The 27,978-nt window shown below is 46.7% G+C and overlaps 2 protein-coding genes across 2 annotated transcripts; both read right to left on the reverse strand.

The window, feature by feature from the left end:
• Nucleotides 1-4,325: 4,325 nt before the first annotated feature.
• On the reverse strand, nucleotides 4,326-7,744 carry LOC131566281 (E3 ubiquitin-protein ligase TRIM39-like). Its single transcript, XM_058817519.1, has 4 exons — nucleotides 7,609-7,744; nucleotides 7,134-7,268; nucleotides 5,858-5,884; nucleotides 4,326-4,888 (listed from the first exon to the last, which is right to left on the reverse strand). The coding sequence occupies exons 1-4, from the start codon at nucleotides 7,742-7,744 to the stop codon at nucleotides 4,326-4,328; spliced, it is 861 nt and encodes a 286-aa protein (XP_058673502.1).
• A 649-nt stretch (nucleotides 7,745-8,393) lies between these two features.
• LOC131566282 (uncharacterized) lies at nucleotides 8,394-27,276 on the reverse strand. Its single transcript, XM_058817520.1, has 9 exons — nucleotides 27,235-27,276; nucleotides 18,555-18,653; nucleotides 15,681-15,767; nucleotides 11,082-11,234; nucleotides 10,651-10,818; nucleotides 10,148-10,315; nucleotides 9,534-9,698; nucleotides 8,673-8,837; nucleotides 8,394-8,413 (listed from the first exon to the last, which is right to left on the reverse strand). The coding sequence occupies exons 2-9, from the start codon at nucleotides 18,613-18,615 to the stop codon at nucleotides 8,394-8,396; spliced, it is 987 nt and encodes a 328-aa protein (XP_058673503.1). The 5' UTR covers nucleotides 18,616-18,653; nucleotides 27,235-27,276.
• Between the last annotated feature and the right edge of the window lie 702 nt (nucleotides 27,277-27,978).

Here is a 27,978-nt window from a genome sequence, read left to right on the forward strand (position 1 = left end):
TCTGCTGGGTCATTAAACCTTTTTATTTTAAGTTTTTAGAAGATTGTTACATTTTTAACCCTCTTTCATACTCTTCAAATTACTCTAGCATTTAACTCACAGCTAAACAGCAGAATAGATTAATTTACCACCTGAGAATGAAAAACAAAGTTGAGGAAAATGGATTTATTTTTACAAAAATATAACCTTGCAAAACTTTTTAGGGCAGACAACATGTTTTCACTTTGTGCTTGCCGCTGCAAAGGAGTTCTGGTCTGGTGCTGGATTTGCGGATATCCCCTTAAATACACAGTAAAATTATACAGGGGAAAGGAATACAAGGGAGAAGCTAAAAAGGGATTTTTGTCTCTGTGCATGCAAACAAGATAAGCCTCAGGAGAAGAGACCAACCCCCATCTGACGTCAACGACCTTTCAGGGAGTTGTAGAGAGGGATAAGGAAACTCTGAGGTTTTTCTGAGGAAACCACAGATTGGAGTAGATTCTGACCCTGTGGAGCAGAGAATCCTGTGCAGGATGTGGGAATTCTTGGAGCAGACTGTGGAGATCCAGCTATCTAACACCACCCAGAGTGTCACCTTGGAGAACCCCAGGTGAGGGGAAGGCAGAGAGGACCCCAGGGGGTGCAGGGAAGGAGGTTTGGATGTGGTCACTATTCCATGGTGGCAACATCTTCCCAGGGTTTGGTCCATCTCCTGCTGGTCTCCCAATGCTCCCACCATCTCTCAGTAATCCCACCATTATCTCCCATTGGTTCCAGCACCTCCCAGTGATGGGGAGACTGTCTCCTACTAGTCCACCACCTACCACTTGTTCCACCACAATCTTCTAGCAGTCTCACCATCCTCCCCAGATCCTACCCCTCCATTTCTCCCCCCCAGGACCTACTTTTACAGTGGCCACAGCCCCTCCAGCCCTCCTATGCCCCTGCCTCCTCCAACGCCTACCAGTTCTCCAGACCCCAATTTTGTGGCTCTGTGAGAGTCCTGGTCTACGAGGCCATGAGCTTCACCATGGTCTTCTTCAACCCCCTGGACTACAACCTGTTTCCCATGGAGCTGGGCCTGGAGCTGATCCTGCTCAAAGCTCACCTGGGCAGGTTGGAGGACACCTTCACCCATATGTCCCAGAGGGGGACTCCCTTGCTAACCAACAGGACAACTGAGGGCCTTCATGTCACCCTGGACACCTGCCAGGAGCCCATCCAGGTGAGTGTTGGCCATGTCAAGGTGACAGCCACCATGTGCAACACACAGAGGTCCATTATCAGGGTGGTTCTGCAGGAATGGAAGTATTCAGGGAAAGAAGCTGGAGAAAGACTACCATCCTGTGTGATACCGAAAGGGTTTATTTCATTTTTACTGTGCCTGTGAACTTTCAGCAGAGAAACTAGACATGCAAAATTGCTTTCCCAGCAAGGACAGTTCGAAGATAAGAAGACATCTGGCTCAAGAATGTAGTAATTGACAAAACAAAGATTGAATCTGGGAACTTGGGTGGGTTTTATTGTAATGGATAAATTGTAATGTGCACTCACTTGTAAAATAATCTGTGCATGAATGGTTAGAGGAATCCTTCATGCAACCTCAGGACTGAATAAATTATGCCCTCTTTAAACAAAATTACTGTTAAGAAGTCTTATTCCAATATTTTTGAGAGCCAGCCAGAAGATCCCCAGACAGAGTTACTGGTAAGGGGGGTTTGAGTGTCTGGCTAAGCTTATCATGGGGAGAGTTGAGTTGCCGACCTCAGGGGGTCAGAGTTTCCCCTGTCCAGAGTTCAAGTCCTCAAGAAGTATTAGGGTTTCTGTCGATTTCTCGGCTGTTTAGGTGGCCTGGAAAGGCCCAGGGATGGCCTTGAAGAGCCAACGCTTCAAAGGACGAGAAGAGACTTCTGATCTTTTCTTGGTCTCGGTGTTTATTAATTGTTTATCTAAAAGATTTTCTTTCAGCCCAACAGAGGTCTGCACAGCAAGCCAGCCATGGGCACACTGCGAGCCCCCGGGGCGGTCACTTATCTTTATACCCTAAGTTACGTGTACAATATTTATCATTTTTCCCCAATACCTTCTACCCTTATTAACCGGTGCACTTCTAGTAATAACCAATCCCAAAGTGCCACCATCACCACAGAAGATGGAGGCCAAGAAGAAGAAGAAGAAGAACAGGACACGCCCCAATTCCTCCATCTTACTTCTTTAGACCCCCCTGTACCAAAATCCTAAACCCTGTGTTTTACACTTTAATTAACTTATCCCTTCACCATTCACCCAGTGAAACCTTCCCAGTCCTCATACAGGTGTCGTCTCCTGTGTCGGATCAAAGTCCAGCCACCAGACACTTCTGGCAACATTCCAGGACTCCCGAGCCCCCCAAGGGTGGTCTCGGCCTCTGTCCTGAGGTGCTGAGATCGCACAGGTTTCAACTCCCCTAGAAGGCATTAGAGGTTGTCCCCAGGAGGTATCAGAGATCATTGTATCAAGCTAAACTCGTAGTTTAAGGTAAAATCTTGTTCCACTGTTTTGTTGCACAGGCTACCACCATTTTGACTTGGGTGGAGGAATGAAGAAGAAAGAAAAAAAAAAAACCAGTCTCAATTTACAATTGAAACCCAGACCTGGCCTCATCTGGAGCCACTTTTGTGGTGCAGTTTGGTTAATTTATTTGCATTCTTTGCATTCTTCTTGAACTCTGAGAGTGTGTTCATGTGAGAGTGTTGTGTTGATTTGAGTTTTGCAGCATATCAACATGCGGATGCCCGTGATATAAAAGTTTATTTGCTTGAGATGGTGTTGGAGCATGATTGAGTGTTTGCTGGGGTTTTGGAGTTGCTTTAGTTTTGTATGCATGGCTGAGATCGCATTTGTGGACTTAATGCACCCTCTTGTGTCAGTTTTAGTGATTGCCGGTGTAGCAGTCTTCCTTCTCTTCCACACTCCCCCTTCTGTTACAAACCTGGAAATACCATTATAATTTTCAGAGATAATAGCTTGTATATTTGTAATTATTGAAAATGGGGCTGGTTTCTTCTAAAACCAAAGTGGGAGATTTCAATTCTCTATTGAAATGTATATTGAAAAACTAGAAACAGATTGGAGGAGACCCACCAAGTAAACCTAGACTAATCCAATATTGTCATCAGTAGTGCCAGTATACCAGTTAAACTACCAGACTAAGAGGCCAGAGAATAGTACCTTAGTTTAGGGAAGGAGAGAGGGAAATTGAATGAATTGCCTTATGTGGATGTATTCTTTTATTTGGAAAACCATCTGAAACTGCAAAAGGAGAAGCCAGTGTTGGGGTGAATCTGGGGTAAACAGAAAGTTTCTCATGGCCTGGTAATGGTAAAAGTACCTTTCTCTTCCAATTGATCTTGAGGCATGGGTGAGATGCCTCACCTCTTCTTTATGGAGAATATCTGGAGAGACTACCTAAAATATTTGAAACCATTCTCAGGACCCAAACTGACTGGACATACAGGTTCTGCTAGATAATCTAGTTGATTCTACAGAAAAAGAGATGGTACTACACACTACTAGGAAGGAGGTGAGCATTATAGACACAGAGGGCAGGCTACCAGGAACTGCTGAAGAGCACTTTCCCTCCCTGGACTCCCTTTGGGAACCCAATACCAAGGAAGGGAAGAATTTCCTGGGACAATATCAAAAATTGATATTATTTGGCTTTAAACATGCAATGCCAAAGCAAATCAATTGTTCTGAACTTTATGAGGTGAAATAAGAAACTCATGAGACTCTAACTGTATCTGCAGAATGCCTAGGGGCAACTTCCAGGATATGCACTAATATTGATCCAGAAAAAACAGAGGAAGGAAAAGAAACAAAAAGAAACAGGCCAAACCCACAGAACAACAGTATCTATAGTCAGAGAAACCAGCTGACCAGTCAGCCAAAAAAGCCTGCCCCTCACTCTGCCCCCAGCTCTCACTGGAAACCCTGGTCTGGCTCTCACTCATCCTGATGATCCCAAAGTCTGGGGGATTGAGGGGGAGGGTCAGTGACACAAAACAAACAAAAAACCCCAAAATTGCACAAGATTAAAAAAAAAAAAAAACCAAGATAGTAATTTTTCAGGAAAATTCACATTACACAAGTGCTTTTTTCATACTATCACAAAAGAAAATTTATTTCCCTTGACAAAATAAAATTTCCCTCAAAAAACTTTTCATTCTGATGCATGATTTAGAAAGCTGACTGCTATGGCAGATTTGTCCTCTAATTCAATACTTTTGTTCAGAAGACACAAATCAGCAACCTGATTACAATGTGATTCAATCACAGTATTGACCTTTGAAATGCAGAGTAAACTAATCATCATCATCATCAGAAAACTGCAGTATTGCTAGTGGTTCAGTGTCAGGCTCAGCAGCAGCAAAGCCTGTAGAGAAGAAGGGAAGGAATTTGCCTTCCTGTCTGCTGCCATCAGCAATGCTCAAAGTGTACAAAGCTACTGCCTTAAATACATCATAAAAAGAAACCTTCTTGGCTGGGATGTCCAAGAAGATCCCAATCTTTGACAAATAGCCAGTCACAGTCAGAGAGGTCCAAGGATTCGTGCAGGCCAAATAATCTTGCCCGTCTACACATGCGATAACCCAGAAGCCATTCTCAGGACACAGAGCCAAAGTCCCTTTGCGAGCCACAGATTCAGAGGCAACACCCAAGGCCCAGTTTCTTCTTGTCCCAACATTTACTTCCCAATAGTGTTTCCCAGAAGTGTATCCTTCCTTTGCCAACACAAACAGATGGGAATCAAATCTCTTCTGATTTCTGAGCACGAATCTGATGGCACCAGTATCTTTCACTGTCCTCCCATCTGCAGAGATTTCCAGTCTGGGATGAGCTGTGTCAGCATCCAGGATGACATCTCCTGCAATGGTCAAGTCGGGCCATGAGGAGCAGAAAACACAAGCTCTGCTTTTCTGAACCTTTCCCTTCTCTGCCATCATCCCCCTCTCATTTGTCCTTCTCCCCCCTCCATGCTCAGGTGCACTCAGCAGGCTCTTGTCTTAGGATATCTCAAGCTTCTCCCTCTCCTCCTGCCATGTCCGTTTCTGCCAGAGAGAGTGGCAGCCAGCATATACCAAATGCCTGACACTCTTCCAGTGCTCCTGAGACTACAGCAGGCAGCTCCTAGGATGAGGCTGTGCTGCTCAACCTTCTCTGCCTCCATCTCTGCATTGCTGGCAGGGGGTAGCCTGAGAGAAAGGACCAGGAGTTGGCAGCAGATGGAATTAGGTTTGCTTGCCAGCAGCTGTAATTAGGTTTGGATTAACTCCTTGCCAAAGTCTGAAGGGGATTTTCAAGTTTTAAGCACTTTTTCCCTCAATAACAGGAGACCACCAGTGTATGATACTGCTTGCACATGGATTAGAGTGGAAGAGAAGCCTGCAGTGCCACAAGGATAGGGGAATGTTTCTTGCCTCAGCTTTCTACATGCATCAGGGGATGGGAGGAACCCTGGTAGGACTCAAGCAAGGTGCAGTGTCACAAACTGAGGTCCTCTAGCTCAATTCTGATTGAAAGGAGAAGGAGCTGCTCCTGCTGTGGAGCAAAATCAGCTCCAGACACTTTTCCTGAGAGGCCCAAGAGCCAAATCAGAAGTGGAAGATGGAGCTGCAGTGGCCACTGCAAGCCAGCTGTGCCTGCTCCCCACAGCGGAGAGGGCTCCTGACGAACACATGCAGGGCCCTGGGCAGCACATAACAGCAAAAAGTCAGCCAACCACCCTTCCCTGAGTGTGTTCTTCCCCAAACAGCTATCTGAGGGGGTTGGATGTGTTTTCTAGAGCTGCACTCAGGCTCTTGAGTACTCACTTCCTCATCTCACTTATGCTTACCTTTGTAGGACTGTAGGACTGGAAGATCTGTGGGAAAGGAGAAAAGCAGGAAATAAGTGCTTGCTCTGGCAATGAAGCAAAATTGGCCAACTCTCCCCCCTTGGTGACAATGAGGCCACTCTCATGCTCCCCTACTCCGACACTGACAGGGTCAGATGCAAGGCTCATAGTGTTGCTGGGGCGCTGACAACACAATCAAACAGAACGGGATTCAGGATATCTCTTAACATGACACCCAGCTCGCTCTCCTTCATCACACTGATGCCACGCCCATGCTCTCCTACTCCCCCACCACACACACGCACCGGTCTCTTAACCAGTTCTACTCTCATTTCATCAAAGACTCCCAGAAAAAGCATCAGGGTGTGTGATAATTTTGTTTTCCAGACATGGGGCATGTGGCTCCAACTTGCTTCCCCTGAGGACCGAGGAGGACTAAAATGTGCTGCGAGATGAACTCAGCCTCCCTTTCCTTTTCAAATGGGAAAGAGAGGCCAGAGGAATGGCCAGACCCTAAACTAAAGGCTTTCACAGAGAAAGACTTGCCAGGAAGCAAAGGTGACTTTTACTGCACCAGTTACCCCTGGAGACCCTGTCAAAGTGATCGAGCACTGCTGGGCCAGGGGAAAGAGGAGCAGGCCTTGCCCAAGGCCTGAGCCCCTACATTTCATCTGGGACTCTCACACTCGTGGTGGTCCTTCCTTCCCTGAAGTCTCCAACTCCCAGTGTTCTGGGGCACATGGGCTCTGGAAAAAGGAGAAGAAAGACCCTCCCAGCTCAATAGAACTGGTTTGGATGGATTGACTGCTGGAGGGCTAGGGAAGGAGCACAGGTCCTGTGAGCACTCCCAAAGGCTTGAGAAAGGCCTGATGGGCAGGATGGAGGGTTGGGATCAGCCCCCTCCATCTCTCCAAACAGCAGTTATGGGCTGTGGGAGGCAACAATATTTGTTAAGGGGAAGAGAAGTGGGGAAAGCAAGAAGACAATAGTAAGGCATGGAGGTGGGCTCCTTTACCACATATTGGGTCATAGAGAGCCTACACTACACATTCCTTTCAAAGACAAGGTAATGAAGAGGAACCTTGACCACCTGCTGCCATCATCTCAGTGTTCAGGTGTCTTCACAGGTGGGGACACAAGAGCTACTTGCCAAGAAAATCTGTCCCTCTCCATCCACTTTGAGAAGCTGTGTACAAGAAGCTCACAGGACAATTTGCCTGTAAAGCAGCTTTTGCCTTCAGAGAGATGAAGTTCTGCTGGAAAAGGCCTTGCTCACCTAAGTTATATTTTGTGGACCCCAATGAGGTCTGCAAAGTTTTTTCTAGAGTTTGGATTTCTTGGGAGAGCTGCTGGATGTCCATCAGCCTCATGGATTCCAAGACCCTTAAGGTATTTTCCTTCACTTGCCTTCCTGTAAGAGAAGACTGGTGTCAGTGGAACAGTTGTTTTGCCTCACCTGAGATGAGTACGGTACCACAAGTTACAAGGGACTGTTCTTCTTAAAAAGGATGAAAAAGACACTGTGCTTTTACTCCCTCCAAATGTGATGGAGAGAAAACAAACGTTTACTGACTCCCAGCACCATTTCACCATCAAAGATGTTCCACTGTCATGGGACAAAAGAGCTGCTCACAAGGAAGTTCTGCCCCATGCACCTACTCGGAGGAGGCAAAGAACTAGATCACAGGACATTTGTAGAGCAGCTTCTACCTTTTGAGAGATGAAGGCCTGCTGGGGAATGCCTAGCTTACCTAGTTCATTCTTCATGTCTGCTCTTATCATCTGCAGGTCACACTGTGTGGACCCCTCCATGTTCCGGAATGCTTCCTGCAGAGTTTGCATTTGCTGGGAGAGCTGCAGAAGGTCCTTCTTCCACATGGATTCCATAGTCCTTGTATTTGCCTCCACTGTCCTTCCTGTGAAGAAAGAACCATCTCACTGGAACAGTCTCATTGCTGTCTTGAGGGGGAGACTGGCAACCTGCAATCACAATGCCTTGAAGCTCTGATTTAAACTCCCTGGCAGAGCACCTTCCCTTAGGACTCTCCCATTCCCTGTGGTCCTCCCTAAAGGCTTGACCAAGGCCTGCTGGGCAGCACTGAAGGCAGCACTGGCCTCAATCCATCTCTCCAGACAGCATCTGTGTGCCCTGGGAAACAACACTCTTTTTCATGAGGAAGATGTGGTGAGACATCCCCTACCCGTCCCTCAGAACCCATTGTGGCCCCAGGAACGTTCACTGTGCCTCAGCCTTGGTCAGTGGTTCCCGAGATTGGATATGGACCCTGTGCCTGCCCAGGGCAACGTCCCTGGACATTTGGCAGAGAGTGCTGGGTGCTGCCAGTGCCCTCTCCTGCCCTCACCTCATGCACTGGCTGTGGAGATGCCCCCTAGCCAAGCAGGTGAACATGGGGTGGGGCTCATCATGGGCACAGACATGCAGGTTGTGCACAGCCTGGCTTCACCCAGTGTGGCATCAGGACTGGGGACATAGCAGAAGGGCTGTGGGGAAAGCAACAGAGACAGGGACAAGGGTTCAAGGGGAAACCTTATCAACTGTCAGACAGTGAGAGAACTCAGAGTTCAAACTCTCTTTGAAGCAAGGGAGAGAAGAGGGACCTTGAGCCCCTGCAGAAAACACTTTAGCATGGAGGTGTTCTAGTGGCATGGATGACAAATCTATTACCCACATAAGGGCTGTCCTTCCCCATCCCATTTTAGGAGCTGTCAAAGAATATCCTCTCAGGAAAGTTTGCCTATAAAGCAGCTTTTGCCTTTTGAAAGATGAAGGCCTGCTGGGGAATGCCTAGCTTACCTAGTTCATTCTTCATGTCTGCTCTTATCATCTGCAGGTCACACTGTGTGGACCCCTCCATGTTCCGGAATGCTTCCTGCAGAGTTTGCATTTGCTGGGAGAGCTGCAGAAGGTCCTTCTTCCACATGGATTCCACAGTCCTTGTATTTGCCTCCACTGTCCTTCCTGTGAAGAAAGAACCATCTCACTGGAACAGTCTCATTGCTGTCTTGAGGGGGAGACTGGCAACCTGCAATCACAATGCCTTGAAGCTCTGATTTAAACTCCCTGGCAGAGCACCTTCCCTTAGGACTCTCCCATTCCCTGTGGTCCTCCCTAAAGGCTTGACCAAGGCCTGCTGGGCAGCACTGAAGGCAGCACTGGCCTCAATCCATCTCTCCAGACAGCATCTGTGTGCCCTGGGAAACAACACTCTTTTTCATGAGGAAGATGTGGTGGGACATCCCCTACCCGTCCCTCAGAACCCATTGTGGCCCCAGGAACGTTCACTGTACCTCAGCCTTGGTCAGTGGTTCCCGAGATTGGATATGGACCCTGTGCCTGCCCAGGGCAACGTCCCTGGACATTTGGCAGAGAGTGCTGGGTGCTGCCAGTGCCCTCTCCTGCCCCCACCTCATGCACTGGCCGTGGAGATGCCCCCTAGTCGAGCAGGTGAGCATAGGGTTGGGCTAGTCGTGGGCTCTTCAACTTGGAGGTGTTTCAGTGTCACAGAGCAGAAAACTGGTTTGCCATGTAAGGACTCTCCTTCTTCAACCACTTTGAGGAGGTGAGTCCTGAGAATAAGTTCACAGGACTGTTTGCCTGTAGAACAGCTTTTTTCTGTAGAGAGAGGAAAGCTTGCTGGGGAATAGCCTAGTTTACCTAGGTCATGCTCCAAGTCTGTTCTGATCCTCTGAAGGTCACGCTGTGTGGCCTCATATCTCTGCTGGAAATTTTCCTGCAGAGTTTGAATTTGTTGGGAGGCTTCACGGTGGTCTTTCTCCAGCCTGGCTTCTAAGGTGCTTGTTTTTGCCTCCATTGTCCCTCCTGAGAAGAAAGAACATTTTCATTCGGACAAAGGTTTCTTGGTTCATGGTTTTCTTGAGGGAGAGACCATTGATTGGTAATGACAATGCCCAAAAGCTCGTCATCACAGCTCGTCATATAAAATCCCTGTCAGAGCATCTCTTAGGGCTCTCTTAGGCATCTCCCACTCCCTGTGGGTCTTCCTAACGGCTTGACCAAGGCCTCCTGGGAAGGATGGAGGGTAGGAATGATCCCACTCTATCTCTCCAGAGAGTACTCTGGGGAGATAATATTCTTTGGTATGAGCATTGCATGGTGTCACAGAGCACAAAAACTGTTTCCTGTGTAAGAGCTGTCTTTCCCCATCCCCCTTGAGGAGATGTGGCGGACAAGTTCCAGGACAGTTTGCTTGTAGGGCAGCCTTTGCCTTCAGAGGTATGAAGGCCTGTCATGGAAATGCTTCTGCTCACCTAGTTTGTTCTCCAGATCTCTTCTGATCATTTGAAGGTCACGCTGTATAGCAACCTTCATGTTCTGGAAAGTTTGCTTCAGAGTTTGAATTTGTTGGGAGAGATGCAGGAGGTCCTTCTGCCACATGAATGCTATATTCCCTGTGACATTTGCCTCCACTGTCCTTCCTGTGAAAAAAGACTGGTGTCACTGGGACAACGATTTTTCTCCCTTGAGGTGAGGTCGTGTCCCACTTATGACACAAAACTTTCCTCTTAAAAAGGAACAAGGAGATGTTCTTTCACTCCCTTTTACAACAAGTGAGAGAAGAGAGACCTTGACCATCTCCAGTTGCCACCTCAGCAACAAAGGTGTTCCAGATGACTGGGATAGAAGAGCTGCTCCCAAGGAAGTTCTGCCCTTTCTGACAAAAGGTAAATGATGAACTCACAGGTCAGTTTACCTGTAGAGCCAGATTGACCTTCAGGGAGATGAAGTCCTGCGAGGGAATGGCCCTGCTCACCTAGTTCATCCTTCAGGTCTGTTCTCATCATCTGAAGGTCTCGCTGTGTGTACAGCTGGGTGTTTTGAAAAGCTTTCTGCAGAGTTTGAACTTGTTGGGACACTTCATGGACGTCCTTCTTCCACATGGATTCCAAAGCGTTTGTAGTATTTGCCTCTACTCTCAATCCTATAAAGAAAAAGAACAGTGTCATTGTGACACTCTCATTACCTTCTTGAGGGAGAGAGCAGTGTCCTTATTTAAATTCACTGTCAGAGAGTCTCTTCAGGTTTTCCCTTTGAGTATTCAAAAAAGCTGTTCCCCACACAGGGATTGTACTTCTCCATCTGCTTTGAGAAGCTGTGGTGGACAATCACCCAGGACAGTTTGCCTGTAGAGCAGCTTTTGCCTCCAGGGAAAAGGCAGCCTGCTGGGGGAATGGCCCTGCTCACCTAATATATTCTCCAGGTCTGTTTTGAGGAGCTGAATATCACACCGTGTGGACTCCTGCTCATTCTGGAAAGCTTCCTGCAGAGTCTGAATTTTTTGGTAGAGGTGCTGGTGGTTCTTCAGCCAAACAGTTTCCAGGGAGTCCACTCTCCTTCCTGTGAAAAAAGACTGGTGTCACAGAGATAATGATTTTTCCTCCCCTGAGGCGAGGACTTGTTCCACTAGTGACATAGGCCTTTCCTCCTAGAAAAGACCAAGGAGACGCTGCTCTTTCACCACCTTCAAGGACAGGGGAGAGAAAAGGGACCTTGATGACCTCCAGTTGCCATGTCAGCAATCAAAGATGTTCCACTGGCATGGAACATAAGAGCTGCTCCCAAGGAAATTCTGCACAAGGCACACACTCCAAGGACTAACTCACAAGTAATTTTGATTGTGAAGCAGTGTTTGCTTCCAAAAAGATAAAGGCCTGATGAGGAATGGCCCTGCTTATCTGGTTTTATTTTTTTTCTTTTTCTTTCATTATGCAGGGAGGGCACAAGAAATTCAATTCGGTTTCCTCATGTCCTGCCTATTTCTAATTTATACTCTCCAGACTTTTCTTTCCTCAGACAATCCTTTCTAATTCAGAGGCCTTGGAAAATAACTCAGCCCTGAAAAACAAAGATGGGGACTTCACATTCTGATGGACCTGTAGGCACCCTTACTGATCTCTTCCTTGGTTTTCAAATCCTCTTCCACCAAGAGTTTGCTCTGGGAAGGAGCCTTGGCCTCTCTTCTGGACCTGCAGTCTTCCTTGTGACATGGAAACTTTTTTCCACTACAGTTTTTACCTGTTGAAAGGAGCCTCAGCATCACTGTGAGCCCTTCTAAACATGAACTTGAAGCTGCTGTGCTGCTGGTGAGGAATATTGAAAGGAGCCCCATTGCCTCCTCACTCCCCAGTGGTCTGGCCACAGGGGAGAACCCAGGCTATGCTGCTTGCCAAGTGAGCAAAGAACATTCCTCTGCCAGCAACCCAGCTGGAAAGAATGGGAATGGGAGAAAAGATGGCCTTAGATCCCAGGGAGGATGGAATCCAGAAGAGTCCAGGATGTCCTGGTCAGTGCTGGGAAAAGCCCACTTTTGGGGCAGCTCTGCATCTTGGGAACCTGGAGTCCTGAACATCTGCATGGGGATGGGAAATATAACAAAGGACTTGTTGGAGGACTGTGTAAGTGGGAATTTCCAGAGGGGCGAGATGTTTGATTGCACTGCACTAGACCCTCATGCACCTTCTTCTTGCTTGGCAGAGGTTTATTTCCAAGAACTGAGGGTATGTCCTGGCACTGATCCATCAGAGAACGCTGATGGAAAGGATTCTCTTTGTGTCACATAGAACCTCCCCTTGGTCATCTGTTGATAGTCTAACAAGAGAATGAGTCTCATAGAAATGCAGAATTGCAAAGTCAACTCACCAGACAATGGTTTGGGTTTTAAGACACCTTATAGACCTCTCTTTCCAATCCACCATTTTCTCTTTCCAGCCTTCCACTAGAACACATTGCTCTAAGCCCTATCCAACCCGGCCTTGAACCCTTTCAGGGATGAGATATCCTTAGCTCCTACAGCAATCTGTGCCAGGGCCTCACCACCCTCACAGGGAAGATTTTCTTCCTATTATCTGATTTAAATCTACCCTCCTACAGCTTAAAATCAATTCCACCTTGTCCTAGTAATCTGTGCCCTTGTAAGAAGTCCCTGTCCAGCCTTCTTGTAAGCTACTGGAAAGATGTCAGAGACTGGGTAAGTTTAGTGTCTCAAGTCAATGCTTTTCTGTGTGTCTGTATGTGTGTGTCTTTGCATCTCTGTGTCTGTCTCTGTGTGTGCATGCCTGTTTGTCTGTGTCTGTATGTCTCTGTCTGTGCGTCTGTGCCGTCTCTCTGTCTGTCTGTATGTCTGTGTCCCTGTGTGTGTCTGTCTGTGTATGTCTATGTGTCTGTCTGTGTCTGTTCATGTCTGTGTGTGTCTGTCTGTGTTTGTGTGTCTGGTTGTCTCTGTGTCCGTGTGTGTGTCTGTGCATGTGTCTGTGTGTCTGTGTGTGTGTCTCTGTGTCCATGTGTGTATCTCTCTGTCTCTGTCTGTATGTGTCTGTGTGTCTTTGTGTCTGTCTGTATCTGTTTGTGTGTGTCTTTCTGTGTGTGTGTCTGTTTGTATCTGTTTGTGTGGATCTAAGTTTGTGTATCTGTGTCTCTGCATTTCTGTCTGTGTTTGTGTATTTATTTGTGTGCGTCTGTGTATGTGAATGTGTGTGTCCGTGCGTGCGTGCGTGCGTGTGTGTGTGTGTGTGTGTTTGGAGGCAGGTCAGGCCTGTTTTTCAGGTAAGACAGCGCCCTGCCCCCAGACCCCTCAGATTGACTGAGCTGTCAATCAATCAAACAGCAGGGGGAATTTCCTGCTTAGCCTCTGATTGGCTGAAGTTCCAGAAATCTCGTCTCGGAGGTGGGCCCACAAAGTGCCGAGGGATAAAAGGGATCACTATCCAGTACCAAACTGTCTGGCCTTGCTGGCTTTTTTGGGGTTCTGGTCTTACCAACGTCATAACCCTAGGAGTTGGTAGCTATGCCTGTGGTTTTTCTATATCTTTTCTATCTTTCTCTCTGTCTTCTCCTAATTCTCTTTTCATGAAACTTTGTGGGTAACTTCACATGTTAAGGACTTAAAAGTTTCTAGGTTAAATGGGCTAAGTAAATGAAGTTGCTATCAAACTAATACTAAGTAATGTCACTGTAAGTGGTTTCATGTTGAATTTCATGTTGTATTTAATCCTTTTGCCAAAGCTTGCTTAATCTTCTATATTTTGGCAGTAAACTTTTGTGTGATTTTCAGCTCTTGAGAATATCTAGTGGGGATTTATTTCTCCATTGTGCTATCTAGAATCAAGGAACTTTGAGTTTAATGCCTGGATTTAAGTATCCAGGGTGTAATAAAGGGTCTCTGAAGTCTGCCCAGAGCCCTCTCTGCTTCTGTTGTTTTTCATAACTACCATAGGCAATTAATATGGACCATTCTAGATACACCAGGTAGCTGGTTCCTGATGCAGCAAAACAACTGACAAGACACCAACCCTCCTGCTCTGGAAGACATCTAGGACAGATAGAACCTACAGTCATGGATAAAATGAACTCAGCAGACATCTTGGTGGGATGGCTGTTGACTATGGAGATGATACCTATGTTTGTATACTTATGTATACAAACATACCTCACATATATATGTGAATGTTTATGTATATATGTTGGAGGGTGTAGGACGTTTAAATGAGTAGATGGTATAAATTAAGTGGTGGAAAATGTCCTGGTTCAGGCCAGGACAGGGTTAATTTTTGCAGTGGCTGGGAAAGGGGCATGACCAGGAACCTAATGTGATTTGTTACAAACTCACATCATTGGCATGGGGTTGGTGGGAAGTGGAAAGGGACACTGTCTCTTCTGGGGAAAAGGGATGCCTTCTGGTCAAAAAGAAAGGGCAGGGAGGGAAGTCATCCTGTATTTGTTTATTGTCATGGGGTCCTTGATGTGGATTTTGCATATGAATGACTCTCTCTTTTTTACACTTCCTTTATTAATATTGTTCTTGTTATTGTTTTTTTTTTTTTCCTTATCTCATTGCTGATTCCAGTAAATTATTCTTGTCTAAAACCATGATCTTCATCTTTTGTGCCACCAGTTCTCAACTCCATCCTGTAGCAGCAGGAAGAGAGAAGGAATAGAGGACTGAAAGTATGGTGTGTCATTAGGGAGTCTCAGTGGGAGCAGTGAATTGGGGAGTTCCATTCCTAAACCACAATACAGATGGAAATGGAGATGAGGCTGAAGGCACAGAGCTTGAGAGAGGCAACTGGTGTGAGGTCAGTACAGCTTTTGGGGAGCGGTCAGTCCTGCCTTGCCATGAGCAATGAGGTGCTGGTGTGGGCCCTTGGCCATGGCACTCTGCCACATGTTCCCAAGGCTTGGCAGGGCCCTGCTCCAGCTCCCACCCAGGAAGGAAAACCAAGTCCACAAAAGCCTCCCAGAAAGGGGAATAGCCGTGCCCTCAGACACCACAGAGCTGGAACACCTGGCACTGGACTGGGGAAACAAGACTTCTCCCCAGCCATGTCTGCAGAGGCAGAGATCTCTGAACAGGCCCTTACCAAGGTGGGAGGCACCACTGACACTTCTAGGAAAAAAGATCCAGATCTGATGAATGAGCTCCACTGGAACCATTGGGAAGAATGAGACCAATGGAGGTAGAGGAAGGGACGTTCTAATTCACCCCAGAAAAACTACCTCAATCCCATCCTCCTTCCTTCTCTTGCCTGTAGATGCCATGGTCCACCCAAGCTCTCATGCATGCGGTGGCATCTCTCTTCTGCCTCTGGATGACAGACAGCAAAATTCTACCTGCAGGAGAACTCAGAATTTGAGCTGAGTGGAAGCTAATGCATCTGTGAGCCAGAAGTAGACTCTACATGGTATTTCATCCTATTTGTCAGAGAGTAGTCTTACAAGAGGCTGAGAAATTACATCCTGCAGCCTCACGTCTAAGAACATGAGGTCCTGTGAACCAAGAGGCCTTACCTTGAAATACTAGAACAGCACCAGCAGCCAGTGTGAGAAGGAATAAAGGGAGCTGTATCCAGGAGGCAGGAACCCACTGAGATGCACCTGGAAAAACAGAACCTTTGGGGAAAAAAAATCCAAAATTCCTTTGGGGAAAAAAGTCCACCCCAAGAGATTTTGTGGAGATAAATGGAGAAATAGTCACAATCCTACATAGGTGGTCAAAGCCTGCCTTCCCTCAGGATGTGCACATCCCTAGGGGCAAGAGGGATCCTGCTCATCTCACACTGCAACCTGTCCTGCCTGCAGTGCCTTGTGGTGCCCTGGGATGGGTCTGGCTGAACTGGATAGCTGTCAGCTTCCCTGGCACTGCAATGGGCCTCACAGGGCTCCTGAGACAGTGAGCCTCCAGCAAAGACTTCTGGGGACAACAGAACTCACCTGAGATGTGCACAGTAGTTTTCTTCTCCCTCTGCACCAGTGGGTTCAGGATTTGACAGGTGACTTTTCCCACTTACTCTCCTGTAACTGTGACTCAACTACAGACACTGAAGAACTTCTCACTGTCCTGGTTACTTTCAGTGTCTGCAGAGAGCCCCTGCCCATCCTCAGTAACCCACTGGACAACAGGTTCTGGAAACCATCTGTGTGATCTGCAGCCAAGCTCTAGCCCTCGCCCTTGGGGCCCTGAATTCCAATGAACACTTCACCAATACCTTAAAGACAAGGGAGTTTCTTAGTGAGAGGAGTTTGTTTCCTTGAAAGCAGCTCTTCCTTTGATTCACAGCTCTTTCTTAACCCAGAGTTTCCTGCCAGTTTGTCAGTTTTTCACAAAACCTTTACATTGGTCTTTCTGTCATCCCGCACTTCATCTGCCATAAATGCCAAAATTCCTTTGGCTTTGAGAGAGCTATGGTGTGGGATGGATTCGCTTCTCAGCTCCCCATTATTTCATGGAGCAGGCAGGGAGAAGGTGTGTACTTTGTATTCTTCTTTTGGAATGACTCTGTAGGACCCCCATCCAATTTTGAGGATTGTAAAGCAGGACACAGCACAGTAGAGCCCAGGCACCTCCCCATTCCATGCCAGAACTACAGATGGGCACAGATGGTCACTGACAGGAACTGTGCCAAAGCTTCACCAGTGTGAGGAGGTGGGATGCACCACACACAATTCAGAGTCACACTCCTGGTCAAAGCTGGATTTTATATGAATTTTTCCTGTGTAATACTAGGAAATGGGCGCTGTCTTGAAGCTTTTTCTCTCTCCTCTCCCAAAAGCATCTCTAATACCCTCTGGATGAGGGGATTTAGATTCAATCTTAGGAAGAAATTCTTGACTAAGAGTGAGGCACTGGCACAGCTTGCCCCGAGCAGCTGTGGATGTCCCATCCCTGGAAGTATTCAAGGCCAGGTTGGACAGCATTTGCTCCTGCCCATGGCTGGGAAGTTCAAATGAGAAATTCTTTAAGGTCCCTCCCAACTCATGCTTTTGCGTGATTCTAAGATTCCCTGATTCCATCATTCTATGCTCTTTCTCATTAGTGAATCAAGGTTCACCAGCTCCATCTGACATTATCAATACCTGCACACAAATGGTGCTGACTGTCCAGCTGGCGGGAACCGGCAGCACAGAACATCTCCTTAGCCCTTACCCCAGCTGAGAAGTTACAAGACAGAGGGCCTCATTCCCATCAGTCCCACAGTCACGGATGCTGAGCACTTGGATGTCTGTCAGGTAGCCTCACACCTCCCCAGCAGGGATTATTGCAATTTTCCAGCCGCATGTGGGTCAGAACAGGGCTCAGGCTAGGCATGGAAGTTGCAGAACATCTTGACAGCTGGCCTATGCTGGGAGTGGAGAGGTGATGTGTTGGGTCATATGAGGGGGGCATCAGCTGGGGGACAGTGATATTTTGGAGAGCTCTTTTCCTTCTGTAAGAGCTTCCCCCCTTCCCTGCCCAGCCCAGAAAGTCTCCAACTGCAATGCTGAGCTTGGTGGCCGTATCAACAATCCGATCCCTGGATATCACAGTGAAACTGTACATTTCTTCATCTGCTGGCTGGACATTCCTCAGTGTCAGGGACACATTCCCAGTGTCAAATCCATCTGTTGGCACTGATATCCATCCATGCTATCTCTGCATCTGTTCACCCCCAAACTACCTACATGTGTAGATGTCCTCTCTGTGCCCATCTGTGATTTTTCTCCACTGCACTTCGGGATTGTCCAGTGGCTATGTGGAAGAGATGGTGCAAGGAATGATTGTATCCTGACCAACTACATTGTATCCTATTCCAGCTACATTTTCAGGAGAGATGAGCTCAAAATTGTCTGTGAGTGAACATCAGGCTGAAATCCATCAGAAAATGTACTGGTGTGAAGGAAACAGGTCTAGGAGTCACAGTGGGGAACAACTGAAAGTAATAGATTAGAGGGAGAAAACAGGATGATACAAGTTTTACAGGATGGGATTATTTTGGGGAAAAGAAAAAAAAAATAAATGCATAAAAGCATATCCAGAGCCATTTCATGCACCTCCCCAGCTGGCGTTGCCCTTTCTCAGCCCTGTGTCACCAGCAGCAAGGTGGCTGTGACAATGCCAACTGCCAGTGCAGACAGGGAAATGCTCCTAGCACTGGGGCAGAGCTGGACAGGGCACAGCTGTCTTGGCTTAGGTCTTCCCTGGCTTCACCTCTGACTTCAAATGGCTGGATTCCCCAAGACCAGAGGGGCAGGACAGCTCTGGCTCTTGTGGAGTTCGAATCAGGGCTGCTCAGGGGACCATGACCCTCAGCTCCACGACTTTTGATCATCTGCAGGCTGGAATCCCTCAGGAAGGAACAGAAAGGAACAGAATGAAAAGAACAGAACAGCTCATGGAAGCATTACCTGAGAAAGGGATAGCCAGAAGAAGTGCCAGAGCCAACAGGACCCATCTCTTCTGCTCCATCCCTGCAGTCCAAGGGGTGGGATGATCCTGCAGCTGACCTGGAACAATCACAGAAGGGAAGTGAGAAAAGAAGGGAAATCCTGTCCCAACCCCTTCAGATCTTTCTCCTGGCACTTGTCACCAGCTGTGACTCCTGAAGGTGCCAAATCTCAAAAAGTTGAGATCAGAAATCAAGAAAACTTGTGCCTTCCCAGAGATCTCAATTATACTTGCAGCTTCTGGGAATTTCAGTCTAGCGTGCTCTCAGGAAGCTGTGACAGGGAATGCAAGAGAAAATTCAATCCAGTCCCTGCTTCCTACTGTGAAATTTAATGGACACCTTAAAACACCAGTTTAAATCTTTGGTTTGGAATCACAGAATCTTTAGGTTGGAAAAGGCCTCTGAGATCACAGAGTCCAATCTTTGATTAAAGACCACTAGACCAGGCACTTAGCACCACATTCAGTCTTTGCTTAAGCATTTTTAGGATGTTGACTCTACTACCTCCCTGGGTAGCCTGTTCCAATGCCTGACCACCCTTCAGTGAAGAAATTGTTCCTGACATCCAACCTAAACCTCCTCAGCACAACTTAAGGCTTGAATTTCCTCTTGGCATTTTGCTAGTTTTCCGGGAGAAGAGGTCAACTCCCAGCTTGCTACAATTTCCTTTCAGGTATAGAGAGTTATATGGTCACCCTTTCTCTCACTCTGTTGAGTTTACATGGGCAGGTTTTGGTAGCAGGGGGGTTCCAGAAGGGTGCCTTCTGTGAGAAGCTTCCCTATGTCCAACAAAACCATGCCAGCTGGCTCCAGGACAGACCCCCCTGCTGGCTAATGCTGAGCTACACATGGATTGTGATGATGCCTCTGTGATAACATATTTAAAAAGAAAGTTATTGTGCAGATGTAACTGAGACCAGAGAATAGTGAGGTGAGAGCATGTGAGAAGAACAGCTCTGCAGATAGCCAGGTCAGTGCAAAAAGATGAGCAGGAGTGCTCCAGGTACCAGAGTAGAGATTCCCCTGAGAGTCTGTGGGGAAGCCCATGGTGAGGCAGCTGTGCCCCTGCAGCCCATGGAGGGTACACAGTGCTGAGATCTACCTGCAACCTTTCGAGGAGCTGCACTCTGGAGCAGGTGGATGCCCAAGAGAGGCTGTGACCCCATGGGAAGCCCGTGCTGGAGCAGAGTACTGGCAGGGACCTGCAGACCCATGGAGAGAAGAGCCTAGGCTTGAGCAGGTTTCCTGGTAGGGCTTGTGATCCTGTGAGCAACACACACTGGCATGGACTGTACCTGCAGAACAGACCCCATGAATGTATGGCCCACATTGCAACAGTTCACAGAGAACTGTTCCCTATGGGAAAGACACACACTGAAGAAGTCTGTGGAAAAGTGTCTGCCCTGGGAGGGACCCCACACTGGAGCAGAGGAAGGATTCTGACTCCTCTCCCCGAGCAGGGTCACAAACAAGGTGTGATGAATTGCTTCCATTCCCCATCTCCCTGTGCCACTGTGGGGAAGAGATAGAGCTGGGAAAGAGGGAAGGGTGGGGAGAAGGTGTTTTTAAGATTAATTTTACTTCTCATTGCCCTTCCCTGCTTTTTTTAGTAACAAATTCTATTAATATCCCCGAGTCTGTTTTGTTCTTGACAGTATTTGGTGAGTGATATCTTCCTGGTCCATAACTCATGAATCTTCCACTATATTTTCTTTCCCTGTTCAGCTGAGAAGGTCAGTGATGCAGCAAGCTTTGATGGGTACCTTGGTAGCATCCAGCCAAGGTCAACCCACTACACCAGGTTAAACAACCACAACTCCTTCAGCCACTCCTCATCGGACATGTGCTCCAGAGCCCTCACCAGATTCACTTCCCTTCTCTCTGGACTTGCTCCAGCACCTCGATGTCTTTGATGGGCCTAGAACTTGACACAGCACTCAAGCTGTGGCCTCACTACAGCCAAGTACAGTGGGACAATCTCTACCCTCGTCTTGCTGCCACACTGTTCCATATACAAAGCATGACAACAGAGGTCTTCTTGCCTACCTGGCCATGTGCTGGGCCATGTTCAGGCACTGTTGACCAGTACCCCTAGATCCTTATCTGCTTGGCCACTTTCCACTCTGCTCCTAGCCTGTAGTGCTGCAGGAGGTTGTGGTGGCCAAATTGTATGACAAAAATCATGGTCTTGTTGAACCTCGTGCTGTTGGTCTTGGCCCACTGATCCAGCCTAACTCCCTCTTAAGAGCCTTTCCACCCTCCAGGAGATCTATGTTCCCACCCGTCTTGGTGTCATCTACAAATTTACTGAATGTACATTCAATCTCCTCATCAATTGAGATTTTAAACACAACTGCTCCCTAGGGGAAACCATTGATGACCAGACATCTGCTGCATGCAGCATTATTCCCACCATCCTCTGGGCCCAGCCTCCAATCAGCTCTTAACCCAGTGAAGATGCACCTGTCTAAGCTGTAGGCTGCAGCTTCTCCAGGAAATGCTGTGGAAGACTGAGTTGAAGGCTTTAATGAAGTCCAGATAGACAAATTCACAGCCTTTTCCCATGCACCAGATGGGTCACTTGGTCATAAAAGGAGGTCAGGTTGGCCAAGAAGGACCTGTCCTTCTAAGCCCAGGCTGGCTGGGCCTGATTCCCTGGTTGTCTTGTATGTGCTTTGTGGTCACGCTTAAGATTATCTGTTCCATAATCTTGCCAGGCACTGAGGTCAGGCTGACAAGCCTGGAGTTTCCCAGAGCCTCTTTTCAGCCTTTCTTGAAGATGGGCATCACATTGGCAGCTACACTCATCTGGGACTTCCTCTACGAGGCAGAAGTGATGACAAATGATACAGAGCACCTTGGTAAGCTCTTCCACCAGCTTCCTCATCAGCCCCGGATGAATTCCATCTGATCACATAGATTTGTGGGAGTCTAAGTGGCTCAATAGGTCACTATTTCCCCCTGAGTTACAGAGGGTCCATTCTGCTCCATGTTCCTATGTACCAGCTCAGGTTTGTGCTGAGGATAAGAGATCTTACTGTTAAAGAATGAGGCAAGGAAGGCGTTAGGAACTTCATCCTTTTCTTCATTGTTGGTGATACTCTTTCCCCCATATCCAACAAAGAATAGAGGTTTTATTTGGTCTTCCTTGTGTTGTTGATATAATTATAAAACCACTTTTTATTATCTTTTAAAAGCAGTGGCCACATTGAGTTCTGACTGAGCTTATGCCTTTCTATTTTTGTTTCTATATGAGCTAATGGCATCCTTGCATTCTTTCTGAGATCCCTGCCCCTTTTTCTTAAGGTCATACACCATCTTTTTTTATTTTGACTTCTTGCAAAATCTCCCCATTTAGACAGGCCTGTCTCCTCCCCCACCATCTCATCTGTCAGCAATAGGGACAGGTTGCTCCTACACCTTCAAGATTTCTTCCTGAAAATATGTACAGCCTTTCTGGAAGGTTGGGTTGCAAGAGTGTCTCTGTCCATACACTGAAATGGGAGGAAAAGTAGGAAGAAACAGTTTATGCCATCCCATGCCCACCCTTGGAGGAAGGGGAATCCATGGCACTTGCTATCCCAAAGTTATCACCCTCTGGAAACAATTAGGCTGAAGAGTGACAGTGCATCAGCTCCAGAATAAACCTGAAATCATTTACGGAGTTGCACCAGGGTTGACTTCGCTGCACTGCACTAAAGACCCTTTCCTTCTCTGGCTTTAGCTCTCTCAGTGCATTTTCACATTTCCAGGATGTGCCTGACCTCAGCCCCCACAGCAGCACATTTGGTGTGATATCTTTATTAGTTTATTCACGTTCAACATTCCATGTTTAATGAGCATTAGAGAAGGTGAGACATCCTGATGACTTCCAAGCAGGAGTCGTTCACCCTACACTGTAGTGTGTGGATATTTCCCAGAGAAGATGACCTACAGGCCTCAGAGCAACATCTCATGTGACTAAATTGGATGCTGTTAGAACAGGCATGGTGATGGATCAAGAGCAGTGACAGGGCAAATGTTCAATTCACGTGGTTTTAGTCACAAATTACCCCTTTTCACTTCCTAAGGAAAGACAGGGACTTCCAGAAATATTTCTTCAAATTCATTATTGACCACTAAGATGAGGATTCATGTCCACTCTGATCTCCATAGCACAGGCTCTTCACTGGTTGTTCTGAGCTCTGTTTATGGTACATGGAGATAAATGAGCACTGTGACTTCTCTGTTCTTGTTTCAGCTGGGATAGAGGTGCTTTTTTTCCCAAGTGGCTGGTCTACGGCTGTGTTTTGGATTCGGTATTGAGAACAATGTTGATAAGATTATTGCTCCATTGTGCTCACCCCAGGTCAAGGATTTTTCAACATCTTTTGCTCTGCCACCAAGCAGATGCATGAGAAGTGAGGAGGAAGTACAGACAGGACAACTGACCCAAACTGGCCAGAGGATATTCCAGACCATGGAACATCATGATCTTTATGTAAACTGTGGGAAGCTGGCTGGAAGCAGGCTGATTGATGCTCAAATACAGGCTGTGCATCAGTCAGTGGTTGGCAAGCAATTACTTTGGGCATCACTTGGGTTTTGCTCCTCTCTCTCTTTCTCTCTATTTATCTCTTTCTCTTTTCCCTCTCTTCTTTTCAACAATTTTTTTTAATTGCCATTGCTTGTTTTATTTTGTTTCAAGCTCTTCTTATCTCAGCCAACAAGTTTTAGTTTTCCAAGGGGCTGTAGGGCACCAGAGAGTGAGTGAGCAACTGTGTGGTACTTAGTGGCCATCTGGTGTTAAATCACCATCAATTCCCATATCATTCATGAAGCCAAAGGTCTTGGAGTGAGGTGGCCACTCCCAGAACTAGACACTGAACTCAAGGTGTGGCCTCACCTGTGCTAAGTACAGGGGAAGAATCACTTCCCTGGTCCTGTTGGCCACACTGTTCCTGATCCAGGTCATGATGCCATTGACCTTTATAGCCACGTGGGCACACTGCTGGTTCATGTTCAATCGGCTGTCAACCAGTACCACCAGGTCCCTTTCTGCCTGGCTGCTGTCCAGCCACACTGTCCCCAGTCTGTGGTGCTGCAGGGGGTTGTTGTGGCAGAAGTGCAGGACATAGCACTTGGTCTTATTGAACCTCATATAGTTTGATTTGGCCCATCTATCCAGCCTGTCCATGTCCCTCTGCTGAGCCCTCCTACCCTCCAGCAGATCAATGCTCCTACACAGCTTGGTGTCATCCATAAATTTGCTAATGGTAGACTCAATCCCCCATCTAGATCATCAATAAAGATATTGAATAGGACTGGGACCAACACTGATCACTGGGGGACACCACAGTGTGGTGGATACAGCTCCATCCCCATCACTTTCTGGGTCCACCATGACCCAGTCCTTAACCCAGCAAAGATGCATCTGTCCAAGCTGTGGGCTGCAGCTTTTCCAGGAGAATGCTATGGGAGATGATGTTAAAGGCTTTGCTGAAGTCCAGGTAGATACACCCACAACTTTCCCCACATCCACCAGGCATGCCACCTCTTAATAAAAGGAGATCAGGTTGGTCAGGCAGGACCTGCCCCTCCTAAACCCATGCTGGCTGGGTCTGATCCCCTAGCCACCCTATAGATACCATATGATGGCACTCAGGGTGATGGCACTGTTTATAACCTTCCTGCCACTGAGGTCAGGTTGATAGGGCCAGAGTTTCCCACTCTGAGATCCTCTTGAGACAGAGTAGAAATTTTCCAGAGTAGAAATCCATTTTGGATTTAGGTAAATTAAGTCTTGAATTAAGTCTGTAACTTGCAAACATAGCCTTTTGGTCTGACTGCCTGCTCTTGCAAAAAAATCTATGCTCAAAGAAGCTGCTTCAGCCAAAAGACAGAGATAAGAGAGGGGCTCCTTGGGCTTTAAAACAGACGGAGAGGCTGCGGGAGACGGGGCAGGATGACTCAGGAGTTCTTTCTGTATTTTCAGATAAAAAACTAACTGCAAGAGTAACTAGCTGCAAGTGTAACTAGCTACCAATATAATGTGAAATCAGTAAAATTAATATGTGTCAATATCAACCTATTGTGAAATTCCATGCATATGGATTAATATGGGAAATAAAAAAAGGATCTGGAGTTCCCAGAGGTATGCATGTCTTTTAAGGGGAGTGATCCCCACATGTGCCCAGTGCTGTAGTAAACATACCAGCTTTACAACTTTTCCAAAGTTGTGGAGTTTTTTTCTTTCCACAAATCACTCCTTCCAGCCCTTCTTGTGGATGGCCATCATATTGGCACCTCCAGTCCTCTGGGGCCAACCTGGTGAGCCAAAACTGATAAATGATGGAGAGTGATTTTGTGAGATCTTCTGCCAGGTCCCTCATCACCCTAGGATGAATCCCATCTGGTCCCATAGACTTGTGAGCATCTAAGTGGCTCAGCAGGTCTCTAACTGCTTCCTCCTAGATTACAGAGGGGCTATTCTGCTCCCCATCCACATCTACTAGCTCAGGAAGCCAGTTGTCCTGAGGACAATATGTCTTATTTTTGAAAATTGAGCCAAAGAAGGTTTTAAATACCTCAGCCTTTTCATCTTCTCTGGTAACTATATCCCCCCCCCCACCAAGTCCAATAAAGAATGGAGATTTTCCTTGCTCCTCCTTTTGCTAGTAATTTTTTAGATATGCTTTTTATTGTTCTTTACAGAAATGGCCAGATTAAGTTCTAAATGATCTTTAGCCTCTCTAATTTTCTTTCTGCATGACCTAACAACATCCTTAATCACTTCCTGAGTTACCTGCCCCTCTTTTTAAAGAAAATAAGCCTTTTTTTTCCTCAGTTCCTTTAAAATCTCCCTGTCCATTCAAGCCAGATATCTTCTACACTAGCTCATCTTTCAGCACATAGGGACAGGTTGCTCCTGTGCCTTCAAGATTTCTTTCTTCAAGTATGTTCATCTTTTTCCCAAGGTGCTCTCCAAATCAGTCTCTTCAATAGGCTGAAGTCCACTCTCAGGAAGTCCAGAGTGGAAGCTTTGTTGATGCCCCTCATTGTTTCACAGAATATTGAGAATTCTATTATTTCATGATCACTGTACCCCAGACACAGCAGGTCAAGAGTAGTCCCTCCCCTGGTAGGCTCACTCACCAGCTGTGACAAGAAGTTCTCCTCCAGACACTCTAAGAACCTCCTGGACTGCCACTTCTCTGCTGTGTTAAGTTCCAGCAGACATCTTGCAGGTTAAATGTCCCACAAGAACCAAGCACTGATGATCCTGAAACACCCTCCAGCTGCTTGTAGAATAATACATCCCCCTCTTCATCCTGGCTGGGTGATCTGTAACAGACTCCCACCAGGCTGTTGGCCTTCCCCCTGATTCTTGCCCATAGGCACTCGACCTTATCATTAATTAATTAATCCTAATATCCATGGTGTCAAGAGCCTCCCTAATACACAGAGCCACTCCTCCACCTCTTCACCGCCTGTCTCTTTTGAAGAGCTTGTAGCCATCTATTGCAGTCATGACAGTCATCTCATCATGTTTCCACGATGGAGACTACATCATAGCTTTCCTCCTGTACAGTGGCTTCCAGCTCCTCTTGTTTGATATCCATGCTGCATGCACTAGTGTACCTGCACTTACTCTGCCTTACCACCCTTGGGCTTCTTTCTGGAGAGCCTGGTTTCATCCCCCTACCCCTTCAAACCTAGTTTTAAGCCCTCTCAAGCAGCCCTGCCATGGGAACATAGGTGTAAAAAGCTCAACACAACAAGAAACACACAAAGGAAGAATTTCTCCATCCCTCTAAGCTTCCTGTTTAGCCCTGCTAAACAGACACACGGGGACAGAGAGTAACTAACAGCAAGAATCAGTGCTACAGCAGAAGGGAGGAAAATGGAGTGAGTTTGACTCTATAACACCTGTCAGATCCCCAAAGATCCCTGAACACTGTGGAATTATGAGATTAATTAATTAGACAATGCCATGATGACCTGAGGTTTGCTGCTTATAAATTCGTAAGCTTAATCAATCAATCAATCAATCAATCGAGGTACTAATTGGGAAATTTTAAGCTTAAAAATGTTTCTGTATGAGCAACTCACCTGTGGGTGCTCTGGGAGTTATCATCATCCTGAGTTACTGTAAAATCAAGGCAGTTTCACACTGTTTCAACTTCCAACAGGAAAGAGTTCTGAGTGGTCATACTCGGAACCAGCCTCACTTACTGAGAAGGAAGTTCCAGCATTATAATTAGTCCTACTTTGCCTCAAGCTCCTGCCTTAAGGGGTACCCTGGGCCCAACTGTCCTTTCCAGAGGGGGAATTCTCTCCTGCTCTGCTGCCTCTCCCAGACAGTAGCAGAACAGTCCTTGGGAAACAAACATCAGACTCAAAAGGCCAGTCCAGATCTCAGCTTTCCCCCCAAATGACTATTCCCTATAACTTTTAGTTCCTCTCTGAGCCCTTTTGAGAACAGCTGTGCTGTTGATGCCCTCAGTTCTTGTCACCTGCACCTGGGGAGACCTGGGAGATGGGAAGAGCTTGTGTGCACAACTGGGATGAAGGGAAAAGACCAGTTCCTTTCCACCCCAACAGCAGCACCATATTCACCACTTGCTCAGGAGAGAAAGAAATAACAGAGATCTGCTTACCTGCCTTAGTCAGCAAAGATGAGCACTGATATCGGACAGGTATTTTTCTTCATGCCAGAGAAATTTCCAGTGGCAGAAGGGAAGGAAAATGAACAGAAGAATCAGATCCTGAAGTTTAAATGTGGTATCTCTTTGCCTAAAACTCACTTTGCTGCCTGAAGGTCAAATCTTATCTGCTATATGAGAGCTCTGTGTTGGTGACATAGGCAATTAGGTGCAAATGGAGCTTCAATGTCAATGAAAGTTTTAAGATAAGCAGAGATCCAGCTCAACACCACAAAATATGCTGTTTTAGAATTAGAGCTGGATTTTACCTGTTGTCAGGTAAGAATGATTGCCACGTCTCCAATCTATAGATGAAAGGTGAACTTTGGTCAGCTCCTTAAGGAAGTAACTTTGAAGATTTAAACTGAAATTAAGACTTAAACAGCCAGGGATTAACTTGGGGTGTGACTCTGTTTGAAGATCAAGGATCATTCTTCTGTAAGACTGATGATTTTGTTGACAGGTTACCTAGGGAATGAAGGTGGGGTTTTCCTGGGACTTCACAGTCACCCTTTAGAGAAATTAACTTGAAATGGGAGCAATTCTGTTTTTCTAGAGGATGACATCTGAAGTACTCTTGGATTCCCACTCAGCTTGCGCCTTAGTGTAACTTCTCACAGCTGTTTCTTCCTTCAAAGTCTGTGCCAGAAGTATTTCTTGTTGCCCTAGAAATTATTTGATATGGTAAAATCCTCTCTA

Source organism: Ammospiza caudacuta, chromosome 19, assembly GCF_027887145.1.
Source record: "Ammospiza caudacuta isolate bAmmCau1 chromosome 19, bAmmCau1.pri, whole genome shotgun sequence".
Classification (NCBI taxonomy): Eukaryota; Metazoa; Chordata; class Aves; order Passeriformes; family Passerellidae; genus Ammospiza; species Ammospiza caudacuta.